The sequence below is a fragment of the Chiloscyllium punctatum genome, chromosome 2 (assembly GCF_047496795.1).
Source record: "Chiloscyllium punctatum isolate Juve2018m chromosome 2, sChiPun1.3, whole genome shotgun sequence".
Taxonomy (NCBI): Eukaryota; Metazoa; Chordata; class Chondrichthyes; order Orectolobiformes; family Hemiscylliidae; genus Chiloscyllium; species Chiloscyllium punctatum.
The window spans coordinates 31,777,228-31,798,083 of record NC_092740.1 but is presented as its reverse complement, the minus strand read 5'-3'; the positions used below and the strand labels follow the sequence as shown (position 1 = coordinate 31,798,083).

The 20,856-nt window shown below is 42.2% G+C and overlaps 1 protein-coding gene across 3 annotated transcripts in view; it reads left to right on the top strand.

Moving 5' to 3' along the window:
* The window catches only part of LOC140495709 (uncharacterized), a 109,788-nt gene that overhangs the window by 5,306 nt on the left and 83,626 nt on the right, over positions 1–20,856 (top strand). For all 3 annotated transcript variants that reach the window (XM_072594728.1, XM_072594738.1, XM_072594717.1), the window contains exons 3-10: positions 24–140; positions 229–306; positions 2,387–2,506; positions 7,202–7,796; positions 9,217–9,416; positions 11,326–11,741; positions 13,985–14,139; positions 15,728–15,936. In XM_072594728.1, coding sequence (XP_072450829.1) covers positions 24–140; positions 229–306; positions 2,387–2,506; positions 7,202–7,796; positions 9,217–9,416; positions 11,326–11,741; positions 13,985–14,139; positions 15,728–15,936 — 1,890 coding nt within the window. The remainder of the gene's footprint in view (positions 1–23; positions 141–228; positions 307–2,386; positions 2,507–7,201; positions 7,797–9,216; positions 9,417–11,325; positions 11,742–13,984; positions 14,140–15,727; positions 15,937–20,856) is intronic.

The window sequence follows — 20,856 nt, the reverse complement described above, 5'->3', positions numbered from 1 at the left end:
TGCAATCATTTTGTTCCCAATAGGAGAGCAGCTCAAAGAATCGAAGTCTCTCCAATAGCTTGCAGGATTTGTTCTTCACACCTCAGGTTCTGGACTCTCACAGAATTTCATATACAATCAGTGACCTTAAGGACAACAGAGTAAGTTAGAGCAAAATATTCAAATAACATTATCTGTAGAACAAAGTACCAAAAAACTAACCTCTTTAGATTTTATTTTTACTTATAGGCAGCAGAATGTCATTGGAGAGTGCCTTATAGAAAAGTCAGCAATGATACAAACTGCAAGATCAAGACCCATTTACAGGTATGGACTGCTGTATCTGTTTTCTTATTTACGTTGGTGAGAAGCTGTTGAAGTGCCCTCTCAGCTACTTACACTCTGCTGCTCTGCATCAACTCCTGCCCGACTGCATACCATTGTGCTATCCCCTCTGCTGGCTCTGTCCTGTCAGTGGGACAGGACATACCCAGGGATGGTGGTGCCTGGGACATTGTAGCATAGGGATTCTATGATTCTATGAAAATGTTGGGAGGCACGACTTTGCAAGGTCGACAGGGCTGCATTTGTTGTTGTTATTTCCAATGCCTGTATTGATGCCTACTACCATGTCCAGTTTCAATCCTTTCTTTAGGCTTTGTAACAATTTTATTTGATTGAGAGTCTTGCTTGCCCCCTTCAGAGGCAATTACAAATCAACCATATTGCCCTGCATCTGGAGTCACATGGAGGCCAGAACAGGTAAGGGTGGCAATATTCCCCAGTGGACAGTAATGAACCATTGGGCTTTTATAACAATTGACAGTTGTTATATTGTCACCATTAGACTAATTTTTGAGAAGGCATTTAGTAATGTTTCACATAAGAGGTTATGCTAAACCAAAGTACATGAGATTGTGGTAATATGGATTGAGAATTGGTTATCAGGCAGGAAACAGAGAGTAGGAATACAGAGGAAACTCGATTATCCGAATACCAATTTTCCGAAAATCGGATTATCTGAAGGAGATCTCAAGGTCCTGGTAGAAACATTACATGAAAGACGTGTTTCCAGCAGTGATCACGTCTTTTGTTTACAGTGATTAAACAGACACCGTCTCCAAATGACTGACCTCCCACCCCTTCTCTCCCCAGATTTTCCCTGGAGTTCTACAGAGGGGTGTAATCTAACCTCTCCCCCTCCTTCCCCCCCCACCCCACTTCTCAGGAATAGTCGCTCCAACATTGTCCTGTGCAGGGCAAATGTGTGTGTGTGCTATTGGGAGACTAACCCCACAAAGGCAGCAGCAGCAGTCTTGTTGTTGGTGTGCAATCCGGATGCCCCAGAGAGGGGCCAGGGGTGGATGGAGGGGTGGGGGGGTGCTCAGGGGCTCGCGCACTTTGTGCTGGGGGGGGAAGGTTGGACCTGGTTGGGGGGCAGGGTTGGAAGTTGGGGAGGCAGTGTTGGACGAGGTTGGTGGGCGGGGTTGGATCAGGTTGGGAGCAGGGCGCAGTGTTGGACCAGGTTGCGGGGTGGTGTTGGGGGCGGGGTCTCGCGCACTGTGTGCCGCTGCGGTCTCCTGAATAGACTTTAAAAACTCCGAGCCCCAAAGGAAAGGCATTTAATTGATTTTCCGAATAATCGATTATCCGAACTAAATAGTGCCCACCCATCACGTTCGGATAATCGATTTTCCACTGTACATAGGTCATTTTCAGACTGGAAATCATTGGCAAATGTAATAGTGAGAGGATCAGTGCATAGGCACCAGCCATTCACAGCATACATCATTAAGAAATCAAATGTGATATTTCCAAATTTGCCGATGACGCAAGATGAGTTGAGATTGTGAGTGGTGAGGAAATACAATTGTACAGGCCCTTGGTGAGATCACACCTGGTGTATTGTGTGTAGTTTTGGTCTCAGATTTATCTGAGAAAGATGTTCTGGCTATGGAGGGAGTACAACAGGGTTTATCTGAGATGGCAGGACTATGAAGAGAGATGGATCAGTTAGGACTATATTCACTGCACTTTAGAATAAGGAGGGGGTGATCGCATAGAAACCAATATAATTCTAACAGGACCACATAGGGTAAACACAGGAAGAATGATCCTGATGACTGGAGAGTGCCGAATCAGGGTTACAGTCTGAGTAGTGAGCCCCTGTGGAATTTCCTGCCACAGAATGCCATTGAGGCCAAAGTATTGAACATTTTCTTTGGGCTAAAGGAATCAAAGGTAAGGGGATATGGCAGAAGCAGGGTACTGAGCTTGATGATGAGTCGTGATCATATTGAATGGCATAGCAGGCTTAAAGAGCTTAATGGTCTAATCCTGTTTCTACCTTCTATGTTTCTATGTATTTACATTCATTCAATATGTCAATCTTTTAATAACATTTCAGAATCATTTGCATCAGCGACATGTGAAGCGGATCACACAGAGTTATGAATCCACGTCAAAAGCAAACAAGGACAATGAAAGCTCTTCAGAGAGGAACAAAACCTTTCTACATCTGGGACAGGTTAATATGGGAAACACTTACTGCAAGAAATACATAAGACCATAAGGCATAGGAGCAGAAATTAGGCCTTTCAGAGTCTGCTCTACCATTCAATCGTGGCTGATAAGCTTCTCAACCCCATTCTCTTTCTTTCTCCCTGTAACTCTTGATCCCCTTGATACTCAAGAAACTACCTATCTCAGTCTTAAATATACTGAATGATCAGGCATCCACAGTCTTCTGCAGTAATGAATTCCATAGATTCACCACTCTCTGGCAGAAGAAGTTTCTCCTTATCTCCATTCTAAAAGGTCTTCCCTTGTCTCGAAGGCTATGTCCTCAGGTTCTAGTGTCTCCTACCAATGGATCTTCCCAACATACTCTGTCTAGGCCATTCAGTATTCTGTATGTTTCAGTTAGGTCCCTCCTCATCATTCTAAAATCCATTGAGTATAAGGAGAAAGTGAGGACTGCAGATGCTGGAGATCAGAGCTTAAAAATGTGTTGCTGGAAAAGCGCAGCAGGTCGGGCAGCATCAAAGGAACAGGAGAATCGACGTTTCGGGCATAAGCCCTTCTTCAGGAATGAGGAGGGTGTGCCAAGCAGGCTAAGATAAAGGTAGGGAGGAGGGACTTGGGGGAGGGGCGTTGGGAATGCGATAGGTGGAAGGAGGTTAAGGTGAGGGTGATAGACCAGAGAGGGGGTGGGGGCAGAGAGGTCGGGAAGAAGATTGCAGGTCAAGAAGGCGGTGCTGAGTCTGAGGGTTGGGACTGAGAAAAGGTGGGGGGAGGGGAAATGAGGAAGTTGGAGAAATCTACATTCATCCCTTGTGGTTGGAGGGTTCCTAGGTGGAAGATGAGGCCCTCTTCCTCCAGGCATCGTATTGATATGGTCTGGCGATGGAGGAGGCTAAGGATCAGCATGTCCTTGGCGGAGTGGGAGGGGTGTTAAAGTGTTCAGCCATGGGACGGTTAGGTTGGTTGGTGCGGGTGTCCCAGAGGTGTTCTCTGAAACGTTCTGTAAGTAGGCGGCCTGTCTCCCCAATTGACGACGCTCTCCACCGCATCTCCTCCACTTCCTGCTCCTCTGCCCTTGAACCCCGCCCCTCCAATCACCACCAGGACAGAACCCCACTGGTCCTCACCTACCACCCACCAACCTCCAGATACATCATATCATCCTTCGTCATTTCCGCCACCTCCAAACAGACCCCACCATCAAGGATATATTTCCCTCCCCACCCCTATCAGCGTTCTGGAAAGATCACTCCCTCCACGACTCCCTTGTCAGATCCACACCCCCCACCAATCCAACCTCCACTCCCGGCACCTTCCCCTGCAACCTCAAGAAATGCAAAACTTGCGCCCACACCTCCCCCCTCACTTCCCTCCAAGGCCCCAAGTGATCCTTCCATATCCATCACAAATTCACCTGTATCTCTACACACATCATTTACTGCATCCGCTGCACCCGATGTGGCCTCCTCTACATTGGGGAGACAGGCCACCTACTTGCGGAACGTTTCAGAGAATGCCTCTGGGACACCCGCACCAACCAACCCAACCGTCCCATGGCTGAACATTTTAACTCCCCCTCCCACTCCGCCAAGGACATGCAGATCCTTAGCCACCTCCATCGCCAGACCATAGCAACACGATGCCTGGAGGAAGAGCACCTCATCATCCGCCTAGGAACCCTCCAACCACAAGGGATGAATACAGATTTCTCCAACTTCCTCATTTCCCCTCCCCCCACCTTTTCTCAGTCCCAACCCTCAGACTCAGCACCGCCTTCTTGACCTGCAATCTTCTTCCCGACCTCTCTGTCCCCACCCCCTCTCCGGCCTATCACCATCACCTTAACCTCCTTCCTCCTATCGCATTTCCAACGCCCCTCCCCCAAGTCCCTCCTCCCTACCTTTTATCTTAGCCTGCTGGACACACTTTCTTCATTCCTGAAGAAGGGCTTATGCCTGAAACGTCGATTCTCCTGTTCCTTGGATGCTGCCTGACCTGCTGCGCTTTCCAGCAACACATTTTCAGCTCTAATCTCCAGCATCTGCAGTCCTCACTTTCTCCTCAGAGACTGATAAAGCCTCAGAAGTAAATCCCTGCTTTTATATTCAAGTCATCTCACAATAAATGCCATCATTGCATTTGCCTTCCTAACTACTGACTCAACCTGCAAGTTTACCTTGAGAGAGTCCTGGACTAGAACTCCCAAGTCATAGAGATGTATACCACAGAAACAGACTCTTCAGTCCAACTCATCAATGCTAATCAGATATCCCAACCCAATCTAGTCCCGTCTGCCAGCACCTGGCCCATATCCCTCCAAATCCCTCCGATTCATATACCCATCCTGATGCCTTTTAAATGTTGCAATTGTACCAGCCTCCACCACTTCCTCTGGCCGCTCATTCCATACACATACCACCCTCTGTGTGAAAAAGTTGCCCCTTAGGTCTCTTTTATATCTTTCCCCTCTCACCCTAAACCTATGCCCTCTAGTTCTGGACTCCATGACCCCAGGGAAAAGACTTTGTCTATTTATCCTATCCATGCCCCTCATGATTTAGTAAACCTCTGTAATGTCACCCCTCAGCCTCCGATGCTGCAGGGAAAACAGCCCCAATCAGTTCAGCCTCTCTCTATAGCTCAAATTCTCCAACCCTGGCAACACCCTTGTAAATCTTTTCTCAACCTTTTCAAGTTTCACAACATCTTTCTGATAGGAAGAAGACCAGAACTGAATGAAATATTCCAATAGTGGCCTAACCAATGTCCTGTATAGCCGCAACATGGCCTCCCGACTCCTGTACTCAATTCTCTGACCAATAAAGGAAAGTATACCAAACATCTTCTTCACTATCCTATCTACCTGTGACTCCTAAATTTGAGTCAAATTATAGTAAGATGAGATCTACTGTTTCGTGAATAAACAACAATAGACGTTATTGTGTGTAACTATATACAGAGGATAGTGAGGGAGGACATTTTGGAGCTGCATAGACTCAGGCTGACATTCTAATTGATCTGATATTATTATAACATAGCTTCATTTGCTCATACTCAGTAACAATATCCAGAGTAAAGTGTTGTTCCTTTTATTCTAGGCACATCAATGAAGGTCACAGTCAAGATATTTGTGCATTAAAGCTTTGGTTTCTCTAAATCTAATATTGATATTATTTGGCTTGTGGTGGATTAAGCTGTTGGAGGGGATTCTGAGAGATAGGATTTACAAGCATTTGGAGAGGCAAGGACTGATTAGGGATAGTCAGCATGGATTTGTGCGAAGAAAATCATGTCTCACAAAGTTGATTGAGGACAGAGTAGTAGACATAGTCTATATGAACTTTAATCAAGCCTTTGACAAGGTTCTGCATGGCAGACTAATTCATGAAGTTAGATCACATGGATTCAGGGAGACCTTGCCAATTGGATACAAAATTGACTGTTGGTAGAAAACAGAGGGTGGTAGAGGATTGTTTTCTGGACTGGAGGCCTGTGACCAGCAATGTTCTGCAGGGATTGGTGCTGGGTCCACTTTTGTTTGTCATTTATATAAACAATTTGGATGAGAATTTAGGAGGCATGGTTAGTAACATTGTGGATGACACCAAAATTGTCGGATAGTCAACAGTGAGGAAGATTATCTAAGATGACAAAGGGATCTTGATCAACTGGGCCAATGGGCTGAGGAGTAACAGATGGGGTTTAATTTTGATAACTGTGAGGTATTGCATTCTGGTAAAGAAAATAAGGGCAGGATTGATACAGTTAATGGTAGAGTCCTGGGTAGTGTTGTCAAACAGAGAGACCTAGCGGCTCAGGTATATAGTTCTTCGAAAGTTGCATCACAGGTAGACAGGAAAGTTTAGCATGCTTGCCTTCATTGCTAACACTATTGAGTGTAGGAGTTAGGTCAAAGAATGTGGTGCTGGAAAAGCATAGCTGGTCAGGCAGCATCTGAGGACCAGGAGAATGATGAAGGAGCTGGAATGATGAAGAACTGAAGCTCGAAGTGTCAATTCTCCTGCTCCTCTGATGCTGCCTGACCTGCTGTGCGTTTCCAGTACCACACTCTTCGACTCTGATCTCCAGCATCTCCAGTGCTCACTTTCTCCCTGTAGAAATTGGGTCATCATGTTGAGGTTGTACAGGACATTGGTGAGGCTACTTTTGGAATACTGTGGCAGTTCTTGTCGCCCTGCTATAGGAAGGATATTATTAAATTTGAGAGGGTTCAGAAAATATTTTCCAAGCTGTTGCCAGGAATGGAGGGTTTAAGATATGAGAAGCTGGATAGGCTGGGACATTTTTCACTAGAGCGTAGGAGATTCACCTGATAGAGGTTTATAAAATCATGAGGGGTATAGATAAGGTGAAAGGATGGTTTGTAGGTGGAATGAACTGCCAGAGAAGTATATTTACAACATTTAAAATATGTTTAGCTGGGTACATAGATAGGAAAGGTTCAGAGGGATATGGGCCAAATGCAGGCAAATGGGACTAGTTTAGTTTGAGAAACGTGGTCATCGTGGATGTGTTGGACAAAAGGGTGCTATATGACTCTATGGCTCTGAGTATTGTATTCAGGAAGAACTTAAAGTAGATATATTAGTGGGTTATAATTTTATTGTTTATAAATGAACTTTGGTGAACCAATACTTTTCAATCAATTTGATTATTTTGCTTTGTACTTTCTTAACAGTCATACAACGTTTCATTATATAAATCTGGCAGCTGCACATCACCTCGACTCCTGAACAGTCCAACCGACTACTGTGAAGATTTATTATCCTGTAGTCTGCAGAATGAATTGAGACACTTTGGAGAGACAAAGATAGCACAGCAAATGAGCCATCCTGGAAATGACTGTGATGACTGTGAAACATATTCACTCCCAGCTGATGCAAGCAGTCAAGTTGACAGTTTGGTGTCAGCTTCTTGCAAGGAGCAGGAGGAAGAGCAGGGTTTAGGACTGTGGCAAACTGAAATTTCAGGAACTGATATCCATCGTTTTGTAGTTGGAGAGCCATCGAGTTCTGATGATAAACAATGTGTATCTGAGTGTCCAGATTGGAACTCCATGTCACAGACAGCGGAGTGCAAGGGGCCAGAATCTCAGAAAGCTTTCAACTTGCCAAGTATAGCAGTGTCGAAACGTTTGCCATTACCAATGGCAGATGGAAAACACCTTTCAACAGCCAGCAACCCTCTAATTGAAATAATGAAAGGAAATATCAATATATCCTGTTCACCTAAGAAGAAAATGTTCATGATGTATATTTGTGGTGGCTACAAAGGTAATTTTTTTTCTGAGAGATGTTTTCACATTAAGCAAAATCACGAGTTTTGATTACTTTGAAGTGAAAGGAGGGAAAAATGGTAAGAGGTATAAAATAACTTGATAATTTCTTATCATTCAATTTGCACTATTCTAACATGTCAAATTACGCAAGGAGCAATGAGACAGAACACATCATTGCCTTGGCAAATATCTGGACTAAATTGTATTATCCAGTTTTTATTTTAGTGCAATTGCTGGCACAAAGACTTAAGATGTCAATCTTAGAGGTTATCTGAATTTTTAAAAATGAAACCTATCAACTAGGAATTTAGTATTGAGCTAAATGTTCATCGATGCTAGGAAAAAGCATGCTGGCTGAATAGTCTTGGGTCCTCTTTCTTGATTTTACAATGTAATTTCCAAAAACGTACAAAACGTACTTCATCTATAATCTAAAATATGACTTTTAACACTCAACTGAACTAATCACTCATAGAATTATAAAATTTTACAGCATGGAAGCAGGTTATGTGGATAATTTCACCCTTACCTGCTGATCATCACTTACTTCTGCTTCTCCAACCTTTCCATATACCCTTTCAATCTTTCTTTTACACATATTAATTTTTTTGTTTCTAAAAATGTAATTCTGCATTTATCATCATTTCTGCTCCTCACCATTATCTGGCATTAAGTGTACTCCTGGTCTCGTACTTCAAAGTTTCACACACAGTTTGAGTATCTTTTGAAGGATGCTATCTGCGAGAATGTCTGATGTAGAGGTGCTGGTGTTGGACTGGATGGCCAAAGTTAAAAATCACACAACACCAGGTTATAGTCCAACAAGTTTATTTGGAAGTACTAGCTTTTGGAGCACTTCTCCTTCATCAGGAGGAGCAGCGCTCCGAAAGCTAGTACAGTACTTCCAAATAAACCTGTTGGACTATAACTTGGTGTTATGTGATTTTTTAACATTGATAATGCAGTACACCCTCAGTTTAGATTAGATTACTTACAGTGTAGAAACAGGCCCTTCGGCCCAACAAGTCCACACCGACCCGCCAAAGCGTAACCCACCCAAACCCATTCTCCTACATTTACCCCTTCACCTAACACTACAGCAACTTAGCATGGTCAATTCACCTAACCTGCATATTTTTGGATTGTGGGAGGAAACCGGAGGAAACCCACGCAGACACAGGGAGAATGTGCAAACTCCACACAGAGAGTCGCCTGAGGTGGGAATTGAACCCGGGTCTCTAGCGCTGTGAGGCAGCAGTGCTAACCACTGTGCCACCATGCCGCCCATTTTAGAACTGGAGTATTAGCTTGCCCCCAAAATGTTTTTGGTGAAAGCTTCAATTTCTAATCATTTTGTTTTGAATTCATATAAATTGCACCTGAATTTTAATAACTCACATTTCTTAAAATTCCAGATACAGAACACGAACGGAATGCATTAATGGAGAATGTATACCCACAACTAAACAGTTATTGTAAAGAAAGGGGTTATGACCTCAGGATGATTGACCTTAGGTGGGGCATGGAAGATGGAATTAGTGACAATCATATAATGGCCCAACTACATCTCGAAGTACTTAAGGAATGCCAAACGTCAGAAGACTCCATCTTTATTGTAAGCATTCTATGCATAAATTGTCATTCATGGTCAAATGTTGGATCAGATTTAAGGTTCTTTGAGACTCAGTTCTGCATAGAGTCATACCAGATTGGCAAGTCCAAGTTGCTGCGAGGGAGGTAAATCAAGCTTATAATCTCTTTTTTTCTAAACTTTTACACAGAGCTAGTTTATACCAGGTTAATATTGGTTAAGTAACTGCCGCTATCACAACATATTTAACGAGCATAACTTTGTGACTAAATGTCGAACACTGGATGCTGGTGATACAGAATAATAACAGAAAGTGCTGAAGAAACTCAACAAATCTGGAAGCATCTGGAGAGAGGGAAAAAGCTAACATTTTGAATCCAAATGTTAATCACGACTCTCACTGTAACATCTATTAAGTGGTCACTTATCACTGTCACTTGATGAATATGCCTATCATTATATCATTATTTAGTGAAGATTTATATTGTTTTTGTGAAAGGTAAGGTGGTAGGGGAGGCATCAAAAACTTGTTCCAGACATTGTGACTGCATTATGATGGTTGACATAGCAAATTGAAAAGCAATGCATGATTGTAAACACTAACTGAAACCAAATTGAGCAATTGTTTGATGATAGGATCAAATTACAGGTCCAATGTAAAAGTTCTAATGATAACTCATAGGCATCTAAAACACAGATGGAGGTGATTTGGCCCTTTAAAACAAAGAACTGTCTACGCTAATCCCATCTTCCAGCTTTATAGCCCATGGCCTTGCTGTTTATATCTACATACTGTGTAAATGTCATGAGAATCTCTGGCTCAAGCACTCTTTCAGGCAATGAGTTCCAGACTCCTGCCACCCTCTGGGTGAAAATGTTACCCCTCAACCCCTCTCCTCTACCTCCTACCTTAAATCAGCTCCTCCTGGCTATTGATCTCTTTATTTTTTTTTTAAAAATGCCTGTCTTTTTGTCCGCCTTAACTCTGTCCTTTATAATCTTATACACTTCGGGCAGCACGGTGGCTTGGTGGTTAGCATGGCTGTCTCACAGCACCAGGAACCCAGGTTTGATTCCAACCTTGGGCGACTGTCTGTGTTGAGTTTGCACATTCTCCCCATTTCTGTGTGGGTTTCCTCCAGGTGTTCCAGCTTCTTCCCACAATCCAAAGATGTGCAGGTTAGGTGAATTGGCTGTGTTAAATTGCCCATAGTGTTCAAGGATTTGAAGGTTAGGTGCATTGGCCAGGGTTAAATATAGGATAATAAGGTAGGGGAATGGTTCTGGGTAAGTTATTCTTCAGAGGGTCAGTGTGGACTTGTTGGGATGAAGGCCCTGTTTCCATACTGTAGGGATTCAATGATTGTATTAGGTCTTCTCTCAGCTTTTGCCGCTCCAAGGAAATTAATAACAGAAAGTGCCTGCTTTATCTTTCCTCATGGCTTCAGCCCAGGCAGCAACATAGTAAGTCTACTTTGCACTCCCTCCAGTGCAATCAGATCCTCCTTATGGTATCAAGAACAGCATGTAGTACTCCAGCTGGGGCCTAACTAGAACTAATCTGTAGATAATTTAAACCTGCTCAATTTGCTGGATATTTTTTAAATGTTAAGAATTTTTATCCTTTCTGTTCAAAGACAAAGATCAAAACCCTTTCGAGATTATAGACAGAATACAGGCGATTCACTACTGCACTACAAAGGCAATTAACAGCTTTGCATTCCAATGTGATTTTACTCACAAATCCCTTTTTTATATTGAGGAAGATAAGTAATATATAGAGAACTTTGACAAAGGATATCCATCCGTACATAACATAATCCAATGGATTGAATTTCCTCAATGTTTTGCTTTGTATGTCAGACCTGGCTTTTATTTTGAATATAGTTGGTTGTGGAGTTACAATATAATGAAGCCTCCTTTTGTCTTGCAGCTTTTAATTGGACAAAAGCATGACTCGTTTTTCCTCCCTGACAGCATCATGAAGGATGATTTTGAAGCTATTTTGAACTTTATTGAGGCCAAGAAAATGGAGATGACAAAATGGCAGCGTGGAAAACACAACCTTGAGCACCACACGCTGATTGAGGGCCCCAGACTCTGTGAGGAATCTCACAGCAGAAATCCTGATCTGACAGACACTTCAACGCCAATAGATAAGGAGTTGCCAGAAAGCTGTGACACTGGACCCAATGAAATCCAGTCTTCCCATGTCCCTCAGGCACATGACACAAATGATACTCTAGCTCAGTCTACACCAGACTTTGGGAAAGCAATTGGGCTTCTTCAGCAGTGGTACAAGCTGGATGAGAACTGCATACCCAGTGCTTACAGGGTGCAGCCAATAAGGTTAGTTTTAAAATGGTCGGCAGTTATCATGAACCATTTTCACTTGTGTATTTGACCCAGGCATGCCTTGACACATCATGAGAATTAGAGCAAAATATTACAGGTGCTGAAACAAAACAGTAGGGGTCCAAGATTCTCAGCAGGTCTGGTAGCATCTGAGCAGAAAGAAACAGTTAAAGCTTCTGAATGGTTTCTTTCAATAACGGTAATTATATTTTTATTATTATTGTATTAGATGCTGAGAAGAATTGGTTTATTGACAAAAGTGTAACAATCTTAAAAGAAGAGTCCTTGGACTGTGGTAAACTTGGACTGATATCATCGCTGAGTATTGACTGTAAAATAATCGCGGAGTGTTAGCAAAGATGTTTGACAGCTTGTCATTGGTTAATAGTAGAACAGTAGAGTGCTCCGTTCTTCTGGTTGTTAGAAACTTACTAAATCCTGACTGATTTTTGCAAGATTAAGGAAGGAGATAAGTTTTTTTCTTTATTAATTCAAGGAATATAGGTATCACTGGCTGGGGCAGTATTTATTGCCCATCCTTAGTTGCCCTTGGGAAGGTAGTGGTGAACTGCCTTCTTGGACTGATGCAGTACATTTCGTGTAAGGAGATCCACAATGCTATTTGGAAGGGAGTTCCAGGATTTTGAGCAAGTAACACTGAAGGAAGAATGATATGTTTCCAAGTCAGGATGCTGAGTGGCTCAGAGGGGAACTTGCAAGTGGTGGAGTTCCAACCGCCTTAGTGATAGTGTGGAGAAGCAAAGTGCATCACATTGGTAACTTTGGCAAATACATCAAGTAGGATCGGGATCACTGTGCATTGCTGGGGAAATCTGGCAATGTGAAACATGGTGACAACCTTAGGTGCACATATCTGGGCAGGGGATGGTCAGTTTAAAGCACATAATTGTGCAAAATGTAATGCAATAGCATCTATAACAGGTAATAAATAGTAACCAACAAGTCAGGAGTAAGTGAAGCAGATAATTTATATGAAGAAGGGCATCATTGGTAGTTTCTGGTTGATATGAAAGTTTAGAAATGACAGCAAACCTGACTGGGAGCCAAGTTTTCTCTAGCCTATGACTATTGAGCTGAGACTGAATACAGTGGGATGATCAGAGCAGATAAGGAGTTCACCCATGTGAACCAAAAGCCACAATATTGACAGGGGTTGGTTCCTTTGGATGAGGAAAGGATTGTGGAGAGGAGAGTTTTGGAAGTATCTGTGCTTTCCCATATGCTGTTTGAAATAACTCCACAGAGGTCAGTATCCCATCACCAAATCACCCTTTATTTACATGTGCATATGATTCCTCAGAACCAGGTCTCAGAGTGAACAGGATGTCTGACACTCCTGTTCTTATCTGTCAGCCAGGGGTCCCTGATTGGACCAGATTAACAGTCCCAATCAGGGATCTCATATTCTAAGATATCCACCCTGCTGACCTCGTTACAAATCACTACAGTGTTTTAACTCCTCAGTATATGTTGCATGTTTGACAGATTCCTCCCCATGACAAGTTTCACATCTGTAAATCAACCTACTTAATGAGTTTAGCTTTTAGTTGGGTGGGGAGCAGTCTACTGTATATACAACACTAAAAATGTTTCCGTGGGAAATGAGGTTGCAAGAGGCCTATGACACAAAGAAACATGTGTATGTATCTAGCAACTTTCAGGCTTACAGGATTCACTAAGCATTTTACAGGCTGTTCAGTTCTTTTTGTGAAGCCTTGGTGCACTGCCAGAAGCATGGCAGGCAATTTGTGCAAAGCCAATATGATAAAATCTAAATACATTCTTTTACTGATTGGAGAGATGAAAAGTGAAAGTCAGTCATTGAGCTGACAGATGTTTTTAAAAAAAGCTAAAGAAAAGGAATTAATGTCAACTGTGGTAAAAAGATCGGAGTTACTCTGCAGATACAGGAGAGTATTGAACACTGGCTAGATTTGCTTCTGTAGAGACTGAAACTGTACTGTTATTTGACCCAGCTGGCAAACCTGTACAGTGAGAAATGCAGCAACTTTGCTATTTGTGTGATAATGGTTTGCTTTAGTTGTGAAGAGAATAAAATTAAATGGCTCAATTTGGCCCTGAATCAAATTTATCTCTATATGATCAGACTATTTTGTGTCCGTTACTTATTATAGTTTAATATCTGTGCAGAAATTTGGAAATAGGCAGGTTTCCTTGTTAAATTATCTAAATCTGAGCTTTCATTTCTGATGCAGGACACACTTCAGAGACATATACAGTATAGATCCCTCACGTAGACAGCATTCAAAGAATAGCTGGTCAAGTTCTGCCCAGAAACTATACAGTATTCTCCAAGAATATGCACCTTTGGCACTCGGTAAAGAAAGAGCTTCAAATCTTCTTAAAACAGGTAATGATGGAAAAGCTTTAATGGCTTTAATGGCTTTAAGTGTGAAGTGACAATAAGAATAAGCATAATAACTTTACACAGAATGATCAACAGAGTGTTTTCAAACGACTAATTATTACAAATGCATTACAAATCCGAACATTAAGTAATTGTTAGAAGAAACGCTAAGAGGGTACAGAAACAGCTATCCAATTTCATCAGTCTATTTGCAGTTAAACACTGGAAATGCTGAGATACTCAGCTTTGTTAGGACCCAGAATAGTTCTAAATCCTGTTTCCCACCCCCAGTGGGCAATACATTCTGTCTGCAAAGATGCTGCCTTTTTAAAAAATATTCTTTCATGGGATTTGTGCATTTGTTGCCCATCTGCAATTGCTGTTGACTGAGTGGTTTAGAACGAAGAGATCAAGAATACATTAAAATGGGAATGATATGCTAAAAGGAAGCACAATATGGATATGACAAGCAGCTAAAGCCTTCATTATGGGCAGAGATTAGTCCAGTTTGTTTTCTGTATGTCAATAGCAATTGACAGCTCACTAATTAATATGAAAAGTGAATATCTTGGATTTCCATTTCTCTAGCCTTCCCAACAACTCCCTGACCCAAAGGGAAGGAGCCATGGACCATTTTGTGTCAAAGATCAGTGTAGGTTCTCTCCTTCGTCCCCTCTGCCCTCCCCTACTTTTCATCCCAGCCCAAACTATTTCTTATTCTTAGAGAAAGTGAGGCCTGTAGATGCTGAAGATCAGAGTCGAGAGCTTGGTGCTGGCAAAGCACAGCAGGTCAGACAGCATCAAAGGAGCAGGAGAATCAGTGTTTCAGGCATAAGGCCTTCAGCAGGAATGAGAAAAATTGAGTCATTCCTGATGAAAGGCTTATGCCTGAAACCTCGATTCTCCTGCTCCTTGGATACTGTCTGACCTGCTGTGCTTTGCCACCACCACATTCAATTTCTTTTCAAACTTCTCACTCTGTTTTCAGCCACTTCATCTTCTGACACCAAATTCACTGATCAAGTCACATCATGTCCCTTGTCAGAGTGTCTCCAGTAAACGTTCTGCTCATAGTCACTGGTCTGTGTTCATCAGCTGCAAAAGTTCACAGCCAACCACTCTGTCCCCATCAATCACTGTCCCATTTCAATCTTTCATTTCATCAATAAATGCCACCAAACTTCATTATTTTGAAAATTACCTGTTCAATTACTGAAGACTATTTTTTTACCACAGTATTGAGGCCATGTGAGCAGTGGTATCCCTTGACTGTGCATATCCCTTCATCCTGCCCTCTTATCCTTGAGTCTTTTCGCACTAGTTTCTGTAATCTATTACTTCATTTTCCTTTCCCTCTGTGTTTCTGCACTTCACCTCTGTGAGGCTACCTTTGTGTGATTTCAGCTCCACCTGTCCCAGATCAACCTGTCCACTGATCTAATTCTAATGACTGTTTCAGTGGCAATTAGAGCTGCCACTGTTATTGCTATTCATTCGATGGCTCTGTCAGATGGAAATTCATCAAATCAAAGGCCTTTTCAGGAAAAAACAAGGAGCAATCTCTCTTTCTGTTCTAATAATTTAACCCCAGTTATAGAACGTGAGGTTGACCAGGGTCTACAAACAACGGGACCTCCAGAGGATCACTGCTATTGGTTTAAACGGTATATTACTGACATCCAATGCAACCTGTCAAGTGAGAAAGCTGCAGATTATATTGATGTCTGTCCACGGATGCCAGAACTTAACAAAAAATTGTATGAAGCCCACACACAATTCCTCGAAAGCATTCATGCCAAGGTAAAGAAACTTCCTGTATTATTAATATGAATTGTTTTGATGTAATGCCACATTAGATTTAAACATACAAGCAGGACCCATTTAAAGAGCCACATTTATCTATTTTCTTGATACTCATCTTTGTGTCTCTTTCCACTCCATCCAGGTTTTTCTCCCACTGTATATGCTTTTAGTTTGAAGAATTAGTTGAGTCATACAATGGTGGCAGATATAGGTTTCATGCGACTGTTATGTTTTAAGACGATATCTTTAATTCAGGAAAATGGAGCCATGTGACTCAGAATTCCCTTTAAACTGTTCAGACATTCCATGCACACCGAAAGCACACATGCTGACAAAATGACTTCTGGTTCTGGAAATCACCGCATCCATACAGTGGTCGAACTTGTGAGGAGGCTGTTCTGGATTCTGCAGGCAGCATATCTGGGTAATTAGATTAAGGATTCAAGGGAGTGCCAGTTGTTTTACTGAGAAGAATGTATATGACATTCGCACTTGTAGATAATGGCAGAAGCATATGCACTGACAGTGGATTCACCGTTTGTTTCCAAAGTTATTCTCCAAAGAGAATTTGTAGAAAGTCAGATTTTGTAAATGGTTACACTTTACAAATCTGTTCATTTTAAAGAGAGAATGGAGTTCAGAGCCTAAAGGATAGCTAATTAGCAATTCTATCTCAATACAAGAATTCTGTGATTTCAGGCTACCTTGGAGAAGAGCTTTGAGAGGGTGCATAGGATGCTACTGGAATAATGTTTGACAGATGTTGCCATTTATTTTGTATCTTACAGTAAAAGTCCTAAAACATGAAATCTTGTCATGTAATTCTTTAAATTGATCTTTGGCATTTAACATTTCTGGTTAAAGGTCATGATGTGGACGTGCCAGTGTTGGACTGAGATGGACAAAGTTAAAAATCACACAACACCAGGTAATAGTCCAACAGGTTTAAACCTGTTGGGCTATAACCTGGTGTTGTGTGATTTTTAACTTTGTTTGAAGGTAATTAGTCTCAGTGAGCCCTTCACTATGATGGGTGTTAATTTGGCCTTTGCCAGCTGAAAGGTAGCTTAAGACATGATGGCCAGAATCAAGTATTGTTTAAGTAGTTGAAACGCAAGAAAGAATTTTTCCTAGCTGTAGGATGATGGGCTTGAAGATGGGGGATGTGTGGGGTCTGCAGAAAAGGAGGAGAGAGCCATGTAAGGAGAGGTTTCTAGTGATCACCATTACTGGAATCATTTGTCTGTTAGTTGGAGGCAAACAGTCAGTTATAGTAATGAAGATCTTAATTGAAGGAAACTATTCAAGCACTGGCAGCATTTTTCCAGCAGTAGAAAAGGATTCTGTCATGTGGGCAAGCCATGATTACAATGGAGGCAGCCTCCCCACAACAGTTAGGAACCATCAGCTGGAGGCCCATTTCCCACCAGAAGGGCCGTTGACAGGTAGACATTGCCAGCACACTAACCCTACTGCCGGAGGAGTTTCCCCCACTTGGCTTGGCCTCTCTGATATTTAATTTCAAACTTACCAACAACCCTGAGTGGGCCTTGTTTTTAAAGCACCCTCATGTTTTCCAAGATGCATCAGCAGCACCCACATCTTTCACTGGGGCCTTCAAGGTTCTGGTACTATCAACCTTCTGAGCAGCCAGCAGCACAAGGAGCACGTCTTCTGCCTTTGATCAAATGGTGAGCTCAGTGGTAGACAATTAGGAGGCCTTTAAAAATAGCTCCTTTATAACTGGCTCCCCTACTCTGAATCTCAGCAAGAAAAGCTTTTGGACCTCCAATTACACAGGATCCAGAAACCTGTGTGAAAGTTGTGCTCTCTGTATCCCAACTGGTACAAGAAGAACAACTACAAATATCAACAATGATGCTACTCAACAACGGGCCCTCCTTTGAATGATTTCAGTATGATTTGAGGACATGCATCTTTTCTCCTGCTTCTCAAAAAATAGACCAGATCACGATTTGAAAAGTTCTGTCTTCAAGTCTAGAAGTGAGCACGTCCACTTTGAGAACAGCCACATATCTGGATAGCAGGTGGCTGATTTGGAAATTGGAATGGAAATGATTAGTTTGCCTAGTCTGAACAAAAGGGGAAGAGAAAAGAAATACTTCTATAAATCATTTGAGGCTGCAAAATGGGCTGCTGATGCTTCCCACTGAATCTCTGTTGCAACCCAATCCTTTACACCTACTGAATGAGAATGCTAATGCAAGGACAATCAGCAGTTAGACTTATAGTAGAGTCATACAGCATATAAACAGGCCCTTGGCCCACCATGTCTATGTTGACTGCGTTCTGAACAAGTGCAGTGTTTTAGCAGCTCTTTGACAGGACATCATTATTGTATAGTTTCTGTCACTGAGACAAATTACATTAGTTGCATTGTACAGATAGCAAAAACAAATATACCAGACTCTGCGATACAACATGTGCAAGGATAATAATTGTGTGAAAGAATAAAGATTGATTCATCAACCAAAGTGACAACACTTCCTGTTGGAGAAGCAACAGTGTTCATTTTCCCTGTATATCCTGACACATATCCACGTGGCCAGGAACAGCTCCATATGTGTATGCGGGTTGTGTCCATGTGTATACATTGATGAGCTGATGCCAGGACAATATTTCTCCTGTGTGAAATGATGCTACTCAATCTCTGAAGCTCCTAGAGTCTTCCAAGTCTACATGGCCCACTTTCTCCGCTAACTCTCACTAACCCTTTCTAATTGCAAACTTTAGTTGTTCAAATCCAGCAGTTTTCATCACAGTTGCTGATTAAAAACATAATTTGCCTCAGCATTTTCCTTATTTAACTCTTGGGACCACAAGTTGGTGACAAAATGAAAAGGATTACACATATTACTACCATTGACTTAGTCAGCTCTGTTCCACTTGAAGTAAGATTTGATCATGTAGATCTGAGTCAATAGCTCCTCCATTTCCACATATCTGTGCCATCTCTGAATCCACCATGGGCAGGGCAGCATCGGCCATTTCCACTGCACCATGTGACAAAGGGTTCACTTACTGTAATCAAAGTAATTGGGTAATAGGTATCAACCAAGGAGCAGGAGAATCGACGTTTCGGGCATGAGCCCTTCATGCCTGAAACATCGATTCTCCTGCTCTTTGGATGCTGCCTGACCTGCTGTGTTTTTCCAGCAACACATTTTCAGCTCTGATCTCCAGCATCTGCAGTCCTCACTTTCTCCTGATAGGTATCAACTTTTGTACCATTTCTTTCAATAGCCATCATGTGCGTGTATCATCTCTCTCTCCCTCTCTCTCTCTCTCTCTCACACACACACACACACACACAATCACCCCAGTTGCTCAATGACCTGCTCACAATGGGTTACAACCCAATTCTCTGGTTGTGCTGTTGCATTTATGTTGCCATAGAGTGGTAGAAATATAGAATGTGCAGCCTGAGAGGGTGGTGGAGGCAGCTATTCTCACAACATTTAAGAAGCATCTGGAGGAACACTTAAAAAACCAAGGCATAGTAAGCTATAGACCAAGGGTTCGTAAATGGGATGAATGTAGTTTGGTTTTTGTTGGTCCTCGTTGTCGAGATTATTTAATTAGAAACATAGGAACAGAGTAGGCCATTCAGCACATCAAGACTCTCCCACCATTCAATCCAGTCATGTCTGATCGAACACTTCAATGCCTGTCCCCATCAACCTTTATGCCATTGGTTATCAGAAATCTATCAATCTCAACCTTCAAAATCAAAGACTGAGCTTCCACAGCCGACTGTGTGGTAGAGAATCCCTAAGGTTCATGACCCTCTGAGTAAAAATACAAAAATTCTCCACATCTCAATGGCATCCCTCCTTCTATTTGCATGTATGTATATAATTATTGCTCCTTAGGACCACATGGAAAACACAGTGGTGGACCTGGGGTGTAGGTTTGCTCACTGAGCTGTAGGTTTCATATCCAGACGTTTCATTACCTGGCTAGGTAACATCATCAGTGGCGACCTCCAAGTGAAGCGAAGCTGTTGTCTCCTGCTTTCTATTTATATCTTTCTCCTGGATGGGGTTCCTGGGGTTTGTGGTGATATAATTTCCTGTTCATTTTTTGAGGGGTTGATAGATGGCATCTAGATCTATGTGGGCGTTGTGGTTGGAGTGCCAGGCCTCTAGGAATTCTCTGGCATTTCTTTACTTAGCTTGTCCCAGGATAGATGTGTTGTCCCAGTCAAAATGGTGGCTTTTTTCATCCGTGTGTAGGGCTATGAGGGAGAGAGGGTCATGTCTTTTTGTGGCTAACTGGTGTTCGTGTATCCTGGTGGCTAACTTTCTTCCTGATTATCCAGCGTAGTGTTTGTGGCAGTCCTTGCATGGAATTTTGTAGATGACATTGGTTTTGTCCATGGGTTGTACTGGGTCTTTTAAGTTTGTTAGTTTTTGTTTGAGAGTGTTGGTGGGTTTGTGTGCTATTAGGATTCCGAGGGGTTTTAGTAGTCTGGCTGTCATTTCTGAAACTTCTTTGATGTATGGTAAGGTGGTTAGGATTTCTGGCTGTGTTTTGTCTGCTTGTTGTGGTTTGTTCTTGAGGAATCTGCGCACTGTATTTTTTGAGTATCAGTTCTTCTTGAATACGTTGTATAGGTGGTTCTCCTCTGTTTTCCAAAGTTCGTCTGTGCTGCAGTGTGTGATGGCTCATTGGAATAGTGTTCTGATACAGCTTTGTTTATGTGAGTTGGGATGGTTGCTGGTGTAGTTAATTATTTGGTCAGTGTTTGTCAGTTTTCTGTATACATAGGTTTGTAGTTCTCCGTTGTCCTTTCTTTCAACTGTGATGTCCAGGAATGCGAGTTTGTTGTCGGTTTCTTCTTCCTTGGTGAACTTTATGCCTGTGAGGGTGATGTTAATGATGTTAAATGTCTCT